At 45.3% G+C, this 17,176-nt stretch overlaps 2 protein-coding genes across 3 annotated transcripts in view; one reads left to right on the top strand and one right to left on the bottom strand.

The window, feature by feature from the left end:
• Positions 1–1,579, top strand: part of MTA2 (metastasis associated 1 family member 2) — an 83,726-nt gene extending 82,147 nt beyond the window's left edge. Inside the window, exons 17-18 of one of the 2 annotated variants that reach the window (XM_063945019.1) lie at positions 555–706; positions 968–1,579. In XM_063945019.1, coding sequence (XP_063801089.1) covers positions 555–706; positions 968–1,136 — 321 coding nt within the window. In that variant the 3' untranslated portion in view covers positions 1,137–1,579. The remainder of the gene's footprint in view (positions 1–554; positions 707–967) is intronic. The other variant, XM_063945020.1, reaches the window with a different exon arrangement.
• LOC134969226 (putative nuclease HARBI1) lies at positions 51–17,175 on the bottom strand. Its single transcript, XM_063945021.1, has 3 exons — positions 17,040–17,175; positions 9,497–10,217; positions 51–2,649 (listed from the first exon to the last, which is right to left on the bottom strand). Exons 1-3 carry the CDS (start codon positions 17,076–17,078, stop codon positions 2,288–2,290), a joined length of 1,122 nt encoding a protein of 373 aa, XP_063801091.1. The 5' UTR covers positions 17,079–17,175; the 3' UTR covers positions 51–2,287.
• Position 17,176: the final 1 nt, after the last annotated feature.

Genomic DNA, 17,176 nt, shown 5'->3' with positions numbered 1-17,176 from the left:
ACTGTCCTTATGGCATACATTATCTCTCTATATAAGTCCATAGTCCACACTTACTGAAAGTTTTATTTTTCTAAATTTATGAATTGGAAAGTAGGCACAACATATGACAGGCATACTTTTGTTTGTAGACTTAATAGTTATTAGGCTATGAACAGGAGCTTTTGGACTTACGACAATAGACACTGGGGTGTACTCGGCATTCCCAGCTGTAAATTGGAGATGTCAGCTGGGGTTCCCTCTTGATTAGTTAAAGTCATCTGCTGGATATTAGCTTTTGGCAAAGCCTAGGTATCAATGCAAACTACTAAATAAATCTCAAGCATAGAAATGATGGATTTGGAATAGATGCATAACATATTATCTCTATGTTGTGTGCTTGAGAATTATGTATGCATTACCATTTACTGCTCATGCCACCTCAAGCACTGACCCAGTAACTCTTACTGTACTTCCTTGTGCTTTATCTTCTGTTCCTAATTGTTTTATCATTTTGTCAATTTTTTTTTCAAATATATAAATATACATAAGTGCTTAGAAACGAACCTTGTTTTCAGGTATCCGGAGTGGGGGTAGTTCCTCCGTTCTCCGCCAATGGCCGCTCCTTCTCTGGTGTCCGTTCTAGCTCTCAACCCAATGTCAAGAGGCAGAAACTCAACCTTGCAGATGCCCCTAATCCTGTAGTGTTTGTGGCTACTAAAGACACAAGGTAACTAAAAGCCCACCCTGTAACTGTTGTCCAATTGTAAGAGTTCCTGTCTCTGTAAAAGCCTATTGCTAATCAAAATGGAAGGGGGGATTCTATATAGTGTCCACTGTTACAGTACTATTGTTAACCCTTCCCCCTCCTTTCCATATTCTTAAATCTAGCATCAGACTAAACGATTCACTTAGCAACATAATTCTTGCCATTCTTTGCTAACTGCTTATTGTCAAAGTCTCTTTATTTTTTATTTTATTTTTTTTACAGATGTTTAAGGAAATCCCTATCGCACATGGAGATGCGCCGAGCTGCTCGACGTCCCAATCAGCCACTGAAATTGAAGCTACCACTGCCCCCAAGACCACCTGGCCTTCTTCCCTCTCTTACTACACCCCATCCTGCCAGTACAAGTGAACCCATTGTTTTGGAAGACTAAGGAACTGAAAAACAGCCATGTCGATCTAGAGAGAAATTTCTGTCTCCTTTGACCTTCCTTGCTAGTACTGCTCATCCAGTACTTTATACATGCTCGAGGGCAGAGGGACCCTGAATTAAGCTCCCTCCCCACAAAAAATCCAATTCAGAACGCCTGAACTACCCCAACCTAGCAGCGATAGGGGCTCATTTTTGCTCTTTCGCTTCCCCTTATTACAGTCTACCCATATCTTTTTATTTTAATATATATATTTTCTTCATATAGCTCCCTTACCCAATGGTTGGGAAATTCTCTTGATCTCAGCTCATGTCACCAATGTTTTTTGTTTTTTCTCCTCGTGTCCTTGTTTTGTTATTTTTGTCTTTTGTTTTTTATTTTATTTTTGCTTTTTTTGTACAATGAAACAATTTGAGGTCCACCAGTAAAACAAGAAAAGAGAAAAAGTGTACTGACTTTCTGGTGTAGATAGTGCATGTGAGCACTACTTGGGTTATGTGTTTAATGTAGACTATTATTAGACTTGCCATAATATTCCTTTAATTATAGGTGTCCCCATTTTTAAAGGGATATTATGGCAAGCCTAACTATTACCTATGGCAAAATGTTCTGCACAACTAGATGACACTATACAAGTGCTGGACCATCAAATACATTTCAACAGGGAAAAGTTGCAATTTGTATTCACCTTATTAGATACTTTTTGATTGGTTTAATCCTTTGGTCATGTGGTAAGAAGCTTAGATTGTCTTTTCTCAGAATATTGTTTCAATGTGACCAGTCTGTAGGTGTTGGCTGTGTTCACATAAGATCTTAACAGGACTCCTATTAAATGATCCAGGGTGGCTGAATAAAGGCCTCATTCAGAGCCGCCTGCATTGGTTGGTGGCGGGGATAGTATTTTACATTCTGCACTGCAAACTATGCTGCTTAAATCTATCTGACGGCCAATAAGTCAAATGCATTTATTTTTCTAAAATATACTACAAAGGGGCTGTCATACAAGATAAATGGCTCAATAATGCTACTATTTTATTCAATTCCCCTGAATAATGATCTTAGTTTATTAACAATGATTTGATTGCAAAATGCAACTTGAATTGTCTCTTGTAATTTGAGCTAAATAAGGCAAACGAATGATCTCTTGACATCCTCTAGCTGAAGTACTTCTGCAGTAACTGTTTTCTTGCCTCCTGTGCTTGCTGCTTGGCCTCCCCCTCAGCCTCTCCCTCACTTCCCTCCTCTTGTTCCTCCACTGGTACCTCCAGGCCATGACTTAATGCCATATTATGGAGGACACAGCAGGCTACAAATATTTGACTGACTTTGAGGGGGCTGTATTGAAGAGATCCTCCCCGCCGACTTAGGCAGCGGAACCTTGATTTAAGACAGCAGAGCGCATGGGCCATGACATTTAGGGCTGCAGCGTGAGCTGAATTGTAGCGTGACTCTGCTGGAGACTGAGGGTCTTCTATTGGGGTCATCAGCCAGGGCTTCTGGATGTAACAGCACCCTCCTGTGAGGCAAGGAAGAGGAGAGGGGCAGAATGAGATACTGAAAGGATGGAAGGGGAGGTACACTTTACAGAAGATTTTGAGATAGAGGTTTGAGTGTTTTTCTTTTTCTTTTAAACAGGTTTTATCACTAGACTATATTACTAGCGAACAAAAAGTACATATTATTTATTAGATATAAACGTACATTATTTCTCATAATAGAAAACAAAAATAAACAGACCCAAGGCGCAACCATGACTTTTGCAGCCCTATACACAAAAGGGACCCCCCAGATCCCTATGAAATACAGCAAAATACAAAAAGTGATTATAGTTAAGCACTCAGTCCCGTTCCAACATATATAAATGTCCAAATATGACCTTTTCTCTATCGTCCTAGTGGATGCTGGGGTTCCTGAAAGGACCATGGGGAATAGCGGCTCCGCAGGAGACAGGGCACAAAAAGTAAAGCTTTTTCAGATCAGGTGGTGTGCACTGGCTCCTCCCCCTATGACCCTCCTCCAGACTCCAGTTAGATTTTTGTGCCCGGCCGAGAAGGGTGCAATCTAGGTGGCTCTCCTAAAGAGCTGCTTAGAAAAAGTTTAGCTAGGTTTTTTATTTTACAGTGATTCCTGCTGGCAACAGGATCACTGCAGCGAGGGACTGAGGGGAGAAGGAGTCAACTCACCTGCGTGCAGGATGGATTGGCTTCTTGGCTACTGGACATCAAGCTCCAGAGGGACGATCACAGGTACAGCCTGGATGGTCACCGGAGCCGCGCCGCCGGCCCCCTTGCAGATGCTGAAGTCAGAAGAGGTCCAGAATCGGCGGCTGAAGACTCCTGCAGTCTTCTAAAGGTAGCGCACAGCACTGCAGCTGTGCGCCATTTTCCTCTCAGCACACTTCACACGGCAGTCACTGAGGGTGCAGGGCGCTGGGAGGGGGGCGCCCTGGGAGGCAAATGAATACCTATAAAGGCTAAAAATACCTCACATATAGCCCCTAGAGGCTATATGGAGATATTTAACCCCTGCCTGAATTTTCTAAATAGCGGGAGACGAGCCCGCCAGAAAAGGGGCGGGGCCTATCTCCTCAGCACACGGCGCCATTTCCTCTCACAGCTCCGCTGGTCAGGACGGCTCCCAAGTCTCTCCCCTGCACTGCACTACAGAAACAGGGTAAAACAGAGAGGGGGGGGCAAATTTATGGCGATATTTTGATATAACAAAGCAGCTATAAGGGAGCACTTATTATAAGGCTATCCCTGATATATATATAGCGCTTTTGGTGTGTGCTGGCAAACTCTCCCTCTGTCTCCCCAAAGGGCTAGTGGGTCCTGTCTTCGTTAGGAGCATTCCCTGTGTGTCTGCTGTGTGTCGGTACGTGTGTGTCGACATGTATGAGGACGATATTGGTGTGGAGGCGGAGCAATTGCCAAATATGAGGATGTCACCCCCTAGGGAGTCGACACCAGAATGGATGCCTTTATTTATGGAACTACGGGATAGTGTCAACACGCTAAAGCAGTCGTTTGACGACATGAGGCGGCCGGACAATCAATTAGTGCCTGTCCAGGCGACTCAAACACCGTCAGGGGCTGTGAAACGCCCTTTGCCTCAGTCGGTCGACACAGACCCAGACACAGGCGATGACTCCAGTGGTGACGGTGACGAATCAACCGTATTTTCCAGTAGGGCCACACGTTATATGATTTTGGCAATGAAGGAGGCGTTACATTTAGCTGATACTACAGGTACCACTAAACAGGGTATTATGTGGGGTATGAAAAAACTACCTATAGTTTTTCCTGAATCAGAAGAATTAAATGACGTGTGTAATGAAGGGTTGCCCCTGATAAAAAGCTGATAATTTCAAAGAAATTATTGGCATTATACCCTTTCCCGCCAGAGGTTAGGGAGCGCTGGGAAACACCTCCTAGGGTGGACAAGGCGCTAGCACGCTTATCTAAACAAGTGGCGTTACCCTCTCCTGAGACGGCCGCACTTAAAGATCCATCAGATAGGAGGATGGAAAATATCCAAAAAAGTATATACACACATGCAGGTGTTATACTACGACCAGCTGTAGCGACTGCCTGGATGGGCAGTGCTGGGGTAGTTTGGTCAGAGTCCCTGATTGAAAATATTGATACCCTGGACAGGGACAATATTTTACTGTCGTTAGAACAAATAAAGGATGCATTTCTTTATATGCGTGATGCACAGAGGGATATCTGCACACTGGCATCACGGGTATGTGCTATGTCCATTTCGGCCAGAAGAGCTTTATGGACGCGACAGTGGACAGGCGATGCGGATTCAAAACGGCATATGGAAGTTTTGCCGTATAAAGGGGAGGAGTTATTTGGAGTCGGTCTATCAGATTTGGTGGCCACGGCTACAGCCGGGAAATCCACCTTTCTACCTCAAGTCACTCCCCAACAGAAAAAGACACCGACTTTTCAACCGCAGCCCTTTCGTTCCTTTAAAAATAAGAGAGCAAAGGGCTATTCATATCTGCCACGAGGCAGAGGTCGAGGGAAGAGACAGCAACACGCAGCTCCTTCCCAGGAACAGAAGCCCTCCCCGGCTTCTACAAAAGCCTCAGCATGACGCTGGGGCTTCTCAAGCGGACTCGGGGACGGTCGTCTCAAAAATTACAGCGCGCAGTGGGCTCACTCGCAGGTAGATCCCTGGATCCTGCAGATAATATCTCAGGGGTACAGGTTGGAATTAGAGACAGATCCACCTCGCCGTTTCCTGAAGTCTGCTTTACCAACGTCCCCCTCCGAAAGGGAGACGGTTTTGGAAGCCATTCACAAGCTGTACTCTCAGCAGGTGATAGTCAAGGTACCTCTTCTACAACAAGGGAAGGGGTATTATTCCACTCTTTTTGTGGTACCGAAGCCGGATGGCTCGGTAAGGCCTATTCTAAATCTGAAGTCCTTGAACCTGTACATAAAGAAGTTCAAGTTCAAGATGGAGTCACTCAGAGCAGTGATAGCGAACCTGGAAGAGGGGGACTTTATGGTATCCTTGGACATCAAGGATGCGTATCTCCACGTTCCAATTTACCCCTCACACCAGGGGTACCTCAGGTTCGTTGTACAAAACTGTCACTATCAGTTTCAGACGCTGCCGTTCGGATTGTCCACGGCACCTCAGATCTTTACAAAGGTAATGGCCGAGATGATGATTCTTCTTCGAAGAAAAGGCATATTAATTATCCCATACTTGGACGATCTCCTAATAAGGGCGAGGTCCAGAGAACAGCTAGAGATGGGATTAGCACTGTCTCAAGAAGTGCTAAAACAGCACGGGTGGATTCTGAATATTCCAAAATCCCAGTTAATGCCGACAACTCGTCTGCTGTTCCTAGGGATGATTCTGGACACGGTTCAGAAAAAGGTTTTTCTCCCGGAGGAAAAAGCCAAGGAGTTATCCGAGCTTGTCAGGAACCTCCTAAAACCAGGAAAGGTGTCTGTACATCAATGCACAAGAGTCCTGGGAAAAATGGTGGCTTCTTACGAAGCAATTCCATTCGGCAGATTCCACGCAAGAATTTTCCAAAGGGATCTGTTGGACAAATGGTCAGGGTCGCATCTTCAGATGCACCTACGGATAACCCTGTCTCCAAGGACAAGGGTGTCTCTTCTGTGGTGGTTGCAGAGTCCTCATCTATTGGAGGGCCGCAGATTCGGCATACAGGATTGGATCCTGGTGACCACGGACGCCAGCCTGAGAGGCTGGGGAGCAGTCACACAAGGAAGAAACTTCCAGGGAGTATGGACAAGCCTGGAAACGTCTCTTCACATAAACATTCTGGAACTAAGAGCAATATACAATGCTCTAAGCCAGGCAGAACCTCTGCTTCAGGGAAAACCGGTGTTGATCCAGTCGGACAACATCACGGCAGTCGCCCATGTGAACAGACAGGGCGGCACAAGAAGCAGGAGTGCAATGGCAGAAGCTGCAAGGATTCTTCGCTGGGCAGAGAATCATGTGATAGCACTGTCAGCAGTGTTCATCCCGGGAGTGGACAACTGGGAAGCAGACTTCCTCAGCAGACACGATCTTCACCCGGGAGAGTGGGGACTTCATCCAGAAGTCTTCCACATGCTGGTAACCCGTTGGGAAAGACCAATGGTGGACATGATGGCGTCTCGCCTCAACAAAAAACTGGACAGGTATTGCGCCAGGTCAAGAGATCCGCAGGCAATAGCTGTGGACGCGCTGGTAACGCCTTGGGTGTACCAGTCGGTGTATGTGTTTCCTCCTCTGCCTCTCATACCAAAAGTATTGAGAATTATACGGCAAAGAGGCGTAAGAACGATACTAGTGGTTCCGGATTGGCCAAGAAGGACTTGGTACCCGGAACTTCAAGAGATGATCACGGAAGATCCGTGGCCTCTACCTCTAAGGAGGGACTTGCTTCAGCAGGGTCCCTGTCTGTTTCAAGACTTACCGCGGCTGCGTTTGACGGCATGGCGGTTGAACGCCGGATCCTAAAGGAAAAAGGCATGCCGGAAGAAGTCATTCCTACTTTGATTAAAGCAAGGAAGGAAGTTACCGTGCAACATTATCACCGAATTTGGCGAAAATATGTTGCGTGGTGCGAAGATCGGAGTGCTCCGACGGAGGAATTTCAACTGGGTCGATTCCTACATTTCCTGCAATCAGGATTGTCTATGGGTCTCAAATTGGGATCTATTAAGGTTCAAATTTCGGCCCTGTCGATTTTCTTTCAAAAAGAATTGGCTTCAGTCCCTGAAGTCCAGACCTTTGTTAAGGGAGTGCTGCATATACAGCCTCCTGTGGTGCCTCCAGTGGCACCGTGGGATCTCAATGTGGTTTTGGACTTTCTAAAATCTCATTGGTTTGAACCACTAAATAAGGTGGATTTGAAATATCTCACTTGGAAAGTGACCATGCTTCTAGCCCTGGCTTCTGCCAGGAGAGTATCAGAATTGGCAGCTTTATCTTACAAAAGCCCATATCTGATTTTCCATTCGGACAGGGCAGAACTGCGGACTCGTCCGCATTTTCTCCCTAAGGTGGTGTCAGCATTTCATCTGAACCAGCCTATTGTAGTGCCTGCGGCTACAAGTGACTTGGAGGACTCCAAGTTACTGGACGTTGTCAGAGCATTAAAAATATATATTGCAAGGACAGCTGGAGTCAGAAAATCTGACTCGTTGTTTATATTGTATGCACCCAACAAGATGGGTGCTCCTGCGTCTAAGCAGACGATTGCTCGTTGGATCTGTAGCACAATCCAACTTGCACATTCTGTGGCAGGCCTGCCACAGCCTAAATCTGTAAAGGCCCACTCCACAAGGAAGGTGGGCTCATCTTGGGCGGCTGCCCGAGGGGTCTCGGCATTACAACTTTGCCGAGCAGCTACGTGGTCAGGGGAGAACACGTTTGTAAAATTTTACAAATTTGATTCTCTGGCTAAGGAGGACCTGGAGTTCTCTCATTCGGTGCTGCAGAGTCATCCGCACTCTCCCGCCCGTTTGGGAGCTTTGGTATAATCCCCATGGTCCTTTCAGGAACCCCAGCATCCACTAGGACGATAGAGAAAATAAGATTTTACTTACCGATAAATCTATTTCTCGGAGTCCGTAGTGGATGCTGGGCGCCCATCCCAAGTGCGGATTATCTGCATAAATTGTACATAGTTATTGTTAACTAATTCGGGTTATTGTTGAAGGAAGCCATCTTTCAGAGGCTCCGCTGTTATCATACTGTTAACTGGGTTTAGATCACAGGTTGTACGGTGTGATTGGTGTGGCTGGTATTAGTCTTACCCTGGATTCAAAATCCTCCCTTATTGTGTACGCTCGTCCGGGCACAGTACCTAACTGGAGTCTGGAGGAGGGTCATAGGGGGAGGAGCCAGTGCACACCACCTGATCTGAAAAAGCTTTACTTTTTGTGCCCTGTCTCCTGCGGAGCCGCTATTCCCCATGGTCCTTTCAGGAACCCCAGCATCCACTACGGACTCCGAGAAATAGATTTATCGGTAAGTAAAATCTTATTTTAAAGGTGTAATCTTAGCAGCTGATAACTTGTAGAAAACGTGTTAGCTTCTGTCCATTTCACCATGTCATTTCTGCAGCATGAGATATACCTCAAACAAAACCAGATGAATAATACATAGTGTAGTAGGTTTATAAATTAACAGATGCACCAATATGAGATATAGTATAATCGAGTGAACCAGAAGAACAGCCTACCAGACTCTCACTATCACAAGGTGAATGATCCCTTCCTAAAGAGCACACACCTAAAGGGCGCAGTAAAGAAACCTCTACATGCTTGAAACCATCTTGTGTTATGTGAGCACGGTACGTCCCAGGAGTGGGATCATTGTGGGAAGGTGATTGCCTATTCTGACTACTGACACGTTTGATGACTGGTGGTTAAAGATACCTTTATGGGAATCATTCACTTTATGATAGTGTGAGTCTGGTAGGCTGTTCTTCTGGTTCACTGGACTATACTACATCTCACATTAGTGCATCCGTTAATTTATAACCCTACTACACTATGTATTATTCGTCTGGTTTTGTTTGCGGTATATCTCATTCTGAAGAAATGACATGGTGAAATGGACAGAGACAACTTGTAGAAAACGTTAGCTTATCAGCTGCAAAGATCACGCCTTTTGAAAGGTCATATTTGGACATTTATATATGTTGGAAAGGTACATTATTTCTCCTTGTTCCAGAACGCATGCATCTTATCCTAAATAATGCAAGTTTAATGTGCAAATATTTATTATATCCCACATGCTATCAAAAATGTATGTACTTGACCTTTGTGATCTCCCACTGTTCTTCTTTATTCACCATGCACTATGCTTACCAACTAGCCAGAACTCATTTTCTTTCTTTTGATTCTGGAACATGTGCTCCAAGCTTGACTGTTCTAAAATTTCCTCCTCCGTCATAGAACCTGGATATTCTGAGACTATCTGTGTCAATGCCCCTCTGGCATCACACACGGCCTGCATGTGCATGGAATGGTAACGCCAGCGGTTGCGATACTGACTTTCATGATCTGAGGGGGGCTTTAGTGCCACGTGAGTGCAGCCAACGGCCCCCACTGTGCCAGGGAAGCCATGAAGTCTCTGAAAATCACGTGCAGCGGTCTTATGCTGTATGTGGCCTCTTGGAAATCGAATGAATTTATGTGCCCGGCGTACAATGGCTTCGGTGACTTGTGTCACACAACGGGACATACTCGCTTGGCTGATCCCTGCTGCATCACCTGCTGGTGTCTGGAATGTACCAGATGTGTAAAAGTCCAAGGCAGCTGTCACTTTGACATACACAGGTAGAGCATGTGAGCGTCCAGTGGAGGGCTGCAGGTCACGCTCTAGCAAGTGACACAAATCACGGATGAGTGCTGGGTGAAGACGATAACGCTGTATAACCACATCCTCAGGTAAATTCAAGAACTGCGTGCGGGCACGGAAAACACGTTCCTGAGGTCGCCGTCGCCGACGGACATGAGCACGTTGGGCTAGTAGTATAAGAGCCATATGTCTGCCACAATGTGGGTGCCAGCATGACAGCCCAAGGACCTAACAAGAAAACAATGTTACATTGATCAAGCTACTTAAACTGAAATGTCACCAAAAGCAATATACAAAAAAGGAAAAAGTGCAGATTTGTAGGTAACACTTAGACCCTTAAGATAATCAGGCAGGGAGCAACCAAACTGTGTGTGGGTATATGCATGTGTATATATGTATATTCAAAACAATCTTTAATTTACAAAATTGGTATTCAGGTGCTGTCAAGCTAAAGAAATGCCCAGGCCCATAATGCATAGGTTCTCAAACTCTGTCCTCGTGACCCCAAAAAGCTAAAGGGTATCAGGTAACCTAGCAGGAGCACAGGTGTATTCATTACTTACTTGTTTTAAAAGAGCAACATGTGCGACTAATTATGTCACTTGTGATTCAGTGATGAGACCTGGAAAACATGAGCTGTTTGGGGTACTGAGGCCTGAGTTTGAGAACCTATGCTCTATGGGCCTGATTCTGATATGCAAACAATGGGTTATGTATAAAGCGACTGGGACAGATTTACAGGGGGAGGGATCAAGCCCAGGGTCTGTGTTATGGGCGCAGACTTCCTGGAGCCAGTTTTGGCTTACGTGGACTGACCGAGTGCTGCAACTGATGGTCGCAATGGTGTTCTGAAGCTGCGTCTTTGGATGCAGCACTCAGATCACAGGTGTATGCAGAAGGTGTCCATTTCCTACAGATGCATCCTCCATTACTGCACAGCCGCATCCCTGCAGAAGTGCAATACTATATAAACCATAATTGGCCCTATATACAATACTCAGTACAAGTACACATTACACTGTTAGGACTAACGAATGCAAAGTGTCTGTCTGTATTTGTGTGAAACCAGATTTACTGCCTTATGCTAATGTAAGTCTCTGTATGGCTTAGAGCAGGAAGACGCATCAATCCGTTTTTCCGTCCACAGACGCAACTGTTCTCATTAAAATCAGCACTTGCGCCTGCCGTGTGCTGGGTGCAAGAAATCCGTCAGCAAAAGGATTCTTACCGTTGCATGCCTAAGAATCGTGCAGATGTATTATTAGATGCCCACATGAGACGGTGCTCTTGCTTGCAACTGCCATATTGCCCAGAAATGGCCATTCCATGCAAAGGTTGTAAGCTCACAAGGCCTTCTCCCCTCGTGCCTTGCCTTCTCTTAATTACACTATCACATACGCCATACTCCCTTTGATGGCACCTGATCCCTGGTTTTCCATACTTGTCCTATATTGTCTTGAACTGTAGATGCTGTTTTGCTCACTTGATTATGTACTGTGTAATGGGCGCTGCAGATCCCTAATGGTGCCATATAAATAAAGGATAATTATGAGAGCTGGCAAGATCAGTCTGACACAATTGGTTTGATATCTACAATAAGGCTTAGCTTTGCTTCTGCACAGTTTGCTACAGCTTGCTATTTGTGGCCATAAAATATCCAATCAAGAGGCATAGGCGTTCTTACCAACCCCAAAATTACTCCTGCACCCCTTTCAGATATAAGCAAAAACCTGGGATATAAAAACCAGCAAGTGTGAAAAGTACAAAAGACGGTAACTCGCTCGTGCGTCACCTCCCAATGTCATGGAAAAAAATCAACGTGGAAAATAGACAAACTAATAGAAATTGTAACGTTCCTTAACTGGAGAAATCAATCTTATGGTAATTTCCGTCCCCACAATATCCCTGGGAGATCGTTCAGTAGTGTCACACGGTTGTCATTTCCCAACTCAGCAAGCAGGATGATCATGCATGAATCATGAAAAACATGGGGCTCGGGCAGTTCCATGTGGCCCTTGCCAGTTCTTAGCTCAGCTAGTAATTGACTCATGTCAGCCACCATAGGCCTGCCTGTTCATATTGTGCTCTGCCCATTTGGGCTATTACATCTAGTGATTCCACTTTTATTTACATATCCTTATGTACATTTTTGTTTGTGTATTGAAAATGTATTTTTAGATACAGTATTTTTGCTCTTCCCCATGTTTTTCATGATTCATGCATGATCCTGCTTGCTGAGTTGAGAAGTGACAACCATTTGACACTGCTGAATGATCTCCCAGGGATATGGGGCCTGATTCAGAGTTGTATGCTATTGCACGCTGCAAGGAAGCAGCTATGCTATACCGTACAGCTAATAAGCAAACGAGGCATCCTGACTGCTTCCGTGAAGATGCACCATTGGATCATCAATCATTTGTGTAACCTTCAGGTTACTCAGATTTCTGTCTCGGGTCCGCAGCCGAAGTCAGCAGCAGGCACTGACTTCGGCACTTCTACAAAACGGAGGCGATACACCTCCGTTTTGAAGAACGGACCCAGTCGCCCCCGTCCCCAAACGCCCTCAACCTATCAATCAGGCGGGGGCTTAGGGGGCACAGCGTGTGAGGCTGCAGGACCCATTTTGCACTGTGTCCCTACCACTGGACTTGTACGCTAACCATCGGGTTACCGTACAAGTCTGAATTGGGCCAATTTTGGGGACGAAAATTACCGTAAGATTGATTCTCCAATTAAGAGACATAACATTTCTATTAATTTGTCTATTTTACATGTTGATTGATTTTCCATGACTTTTGGAGGTGCCACCTGAGCGAGTTACCATCGTTTGCACATTTTGGTTTCCTTTTAGAGATGTTTGAATCACCTCACAGGTATCTCACCTTAGAGGTGGTTACCTAGATTGTGCATCTATAAAGGAACCAAAGATTTCTGAAAGGGGCAGACTTGGGTCCACGACCCTGCAAATGACCAGGGTTATTCCCAGGACTTGCAACCTGGGTCATGCCTAAAAGGCGTTCATTGGTGGGGACAGTAGTGCTTGGAGATGACATCATCTCCAAGTGTCCACTGCTAAACGGAAGACCGGGTCCAGTGTGAAGGATGACCCAGGAATAACACAGGTTCATCACGCAGGTCCAGGGTCCAAGCTGAGGTACATATCTGCAAGAGGTATTAATTAGGAAAGGCTGGACTGCTCTCAGGTACTTCATCTCCCATTTTCTCAATCTGATTGTTACTGTGAGTGCAGAAAGACATCCCGGCCAGAGCTAAACTGAAGAGGTATGTTACAAATTAGTAAATTATGCAGCCTTGCCCATAAGACATTTACCTAGGCCACTGCTACCTTAAAAAGGGGTTTAAGTACCAAAACCCCTCGGCGTTGGTACTTTCTAACGGCTTGCTGTCCGACACCTGTACGATCTCTAACGGAACCCGCCAGGGGTGTCCACTTTCACCTCTTATATTCGCACTTGTCATCGAGCCCCTCGCAAACCGCATCCGCGCTAACCCTGACATATCCGGGATATGTGTCAATCGTGCCGAGTATACCATTTCCCGTTTTGCCGACGATATCCTCCTGACCTTGACGAACCCAACTATTTCTCTCCCGAACCTCTTCCGGGAACTATCTATGGGCCTAATTCAGACTTGATCGCAGCAGCAAATTTGTTAGCTAATGGGCAAAACCATGGGCCTAATTCTGAGTTGATCGCAGCAGAAATTTTGTTAGCAGTTGGGCAAAACCATGTACACTGCAGGGGGGGCAGATATAACATGTGCAGAGAGTTAGATTTGGGTGGGGTGTATTCAAACAAATCTAAATTGCAGTGTAAAAATAAAGCTGCCAGTATTTACCCTGCACAGAAACAAAATAACCCACCCAAATCCAACTCTCTCTGCAAATGTTATATCTGCCCCCCCCCCCCGTAGTGTACATGGTTTTGCCCAATTGCTAACAAACTTGCTGCTGCGATCAACTCAGAATTAGGCCCCATGTGCACTGCAGGGTGGCAGATATAACATGTGCAGAGAGAGTTAGATTTGAGTGGGGTGTGTTCAAACTGAAATCTAAACTGCAGTGCAAAAATAAAGCAGCCAGTATTTACACTGCACAGAAATAATCTAACCCACTCAAACCTATCTCTGCAAATGTTACATCTGCTCCACCTGCAGTGCAAATGGTTTTGCCCATTAGCTAATAAATTCGTTGCTGCGATCAGGTCTGAATTAGGCCCTATATACGGCAACCTCTCGGGATACAAGATTAACCAGACAAAATCTGAAGCCCTCTACCTACACATCCCTAAACCTGCAAAGTCCCAACTACAACAGAATTTTCACTTTTCATGGCGCAAACATTCGCTTAAATATCTTGGGGTTTCCATTACTAAATCCTACAGTACTCTCTACCGCGCTAACTATCCCCCGCTAATTGCTTCTATTCTTAGGGATATCCATCAATGGGAATCATACTTACTCTCTCGGGTGGGACGTATCAATGCAATAAAAATGAACGCCCTCCCCAAACTCCCATACTTATTCTAGACGCTTCCAATCTCGATCCCTCACCAGTTTCTTACTACCCTCCAATCTTCTCTATGTAAATTTATTTGGAACCTTAAGAAACCCAGAATATGACGAGATATTTTAGCTAAACATTCTCGGAATGGCGGTCTAAGCCTCCCCATCCTCCGGCGATATTACGATGCAACTAGGTTGAGCCAAATGATCGCCTGGCATGCTCCAAAACATACTAAACGGTGGGTTGACCTGGAAAGTGATCTCATGGAAATCCCATTGATTTCATATTTACTTTGGCTTCCTAGCAAGCATCGCCCACAACCCCGCCACCCTTCTCCTGCAATAGACTTGACACTTAGCCATTGGCAGAAATTGAACAAAAAACTAAAACTGTCCACCCATCCCTCCCCTCTGACTCCCATCTGGTATAACTCAGCATTTTCCCCGGGGCTCTCTCACCAAATGGCCCGTCCTTGGATTTCTGCAGGCGTCACCAGAATTCACCACTTCACAGGTACACACGCCATGAAATCATTTTCTGAGTTACAAAACACATATAATCTACCCAACTCTCTGTTTTACCAATATCTTCAAATACGTCACTTTATTTCTGCTCTTCGTCTATCCTTTCCATTGCCGGTTCCCGCCCCTCTTGAGAGATACTGCATATATAACTCAACTGACAGGGGTGCTATTTCTCTTCTCTACAAATCCATCCGCATCCCTGAAAATCCCTCTTGAGCCGCACGAGTTAGCATGGGAGGCGGACCTCGGGCAAAACTTCGACGAGGAGGGGTGGAGCGCAATTCGTTCCGCAATCTCACAATGCTCCATCAGCGTAGCAATCTGCGAAAATTCATACAAAGTATATACGAGATTGTACTTGGTACCGGATCGGCTACACAAGATAAACCCGGATACCTCCGACCTTTGCTGGAGGAATTGCGGACACGTGGGCACCTTTTATCATATTTGGTGGACCTGCCCGGTAATCGTTAAGTATTGGACGATGGTCCGCACGCTCTCCTCTCAACTAATTGATTTACCTGCACCTCTCTCACCCGCTAATCTTCTTCTCTGCGCTCCGCACGACGTTACTTCTAAGGATTCGAAAAAATTGATCCTCTTTATTTCTTGTGCAGCTAAATACCAAATAGTGCGCAATTGGAAGAGCCCTGAAGCTCCCAGTCGTCAGGTGCTAATAAATAGAATTTGGTTTGTTGCAAACATGGAATATATCACCAGCCTCCAGCACAACACAGTACAAAAATTCCATTCCACTTGGCTTCCCTGGGATTGAATTAAGTACGAAACCCAACCTATATCTTTTTTCTTCTCTCCTTCCCTCTGTCCCCTCCCCCCCCCCCCCCCCCCCTCCACATCTCCCACCCCTGATCCAGGGGAGGACATCCCCTTTTTCTTTTTTTCCATTCCTCTTCCGTCACCCCCTGACATCCCTCTCTAGTACTCCCCATCCCATCTACTTGACCTCTCTTTCTTTCCACATACCTACCGACCCCACTTTAGCTCAAAACCTTATGAGCTTGAGCTTCTTCCAGACATTGTCTCTTTTTTTCTTCAAATCTTCCTTACTATTCCTATTCTTAATCTCCAGAAGTAGTGTTACTATAATATATAGTCTTACTCCTCGACTGCTTTTTTTTTTTTTTTTTTTTTTTCCTCTCTTGGAGAAATTTGACATATAAATGCTGTTACTTGCTTCCCAGCCACATGTATACCGATTGTGTCATTGTTATTTTGCTGTTCTGTATGCTTCTCCCCTTCAATAAAAACTGCATGATCAAAAAAAAAAAAAGGGGGTTTAAGGGCACGTAAGGAGGACGAGGCCTGCTGGAAAGCATGAAGTTCTAACACTACAAACCAAAGTTATGATAAAAATAATTTTATTGATATAGTGCTTTTCTCCAATAGATTTGAAGGTGCTTTACATTTCTGCACACAATACAGCTCACCAGGGCGCAGGTTAATACAACATACAAGATGGGCAAATAGCTGTCGTACAATACTCAATGAAAAGTGGGATGCAGCGGCCACTTAGAGATGATACTGGGTTGGACACCCCACAAATACATTTGGTAAAAGAAATAAACTAAACCCACCTGGATACAGAATTAATTATTAGTATGTTACATTGGGGAGGTGGGTTCCTGCAATGCCTGTCACAGAGTCCTGTAGGGCGGTATAGCTCCCCCCTCACCATGCCACCTGGCCTTAATGAAACTACAGTTCTTTTTGCCATTTTAATAAACCACTTTAGCAAGCAGCAATTTGCACCGGCTCATACGGAACAAGCGCAGAAGCGAGCAGGTAACAATGCTGCAGCAGCACACCCCATGATGCATGTATAATAAAGATATATGTGTAAGCACATATACTGTATAGGCCATTTGTACCTATTCTATATGACTGTGCTGCAGAGTGTCCCCCTCCCCCACCCCATGACCGGCAGCAGCCCTGCTCTCCTGATCACACTCACCCACTGCACAGTGCATGCACACTACTCACCTCCCAGGTCCTTTGTCTCTTCATCTCATTATTATGCATGACGTGCCTTTCTCATGAATATTCATAGTGCCGCCACGCCCACATAAGGAGTCGTCTCTTCGTCGCTAAGACGTTATCTGTGTGCGCCGGAAGTGCCT

This window comes from Pseudophryne corroboree, chromosome 11, assembly GCF_028390025.1.
Source record: "Pseudophryne corroboree isolate aPseCor3 chromosome 11, aPseCor3.hap2, whole genome shotgun sequence".
Classification (NCBI taxonomy): Eukaryota; Metazoa; Chordata; class Amphibia; order Anura; family Myobatrachidae; genus Pseudophryne; species Pseudophryne corroboree.
Note: the sequence above shows the minus strand (reverse complement) of the source record. Positions and strands in the feature narration are given on the sequence as shown.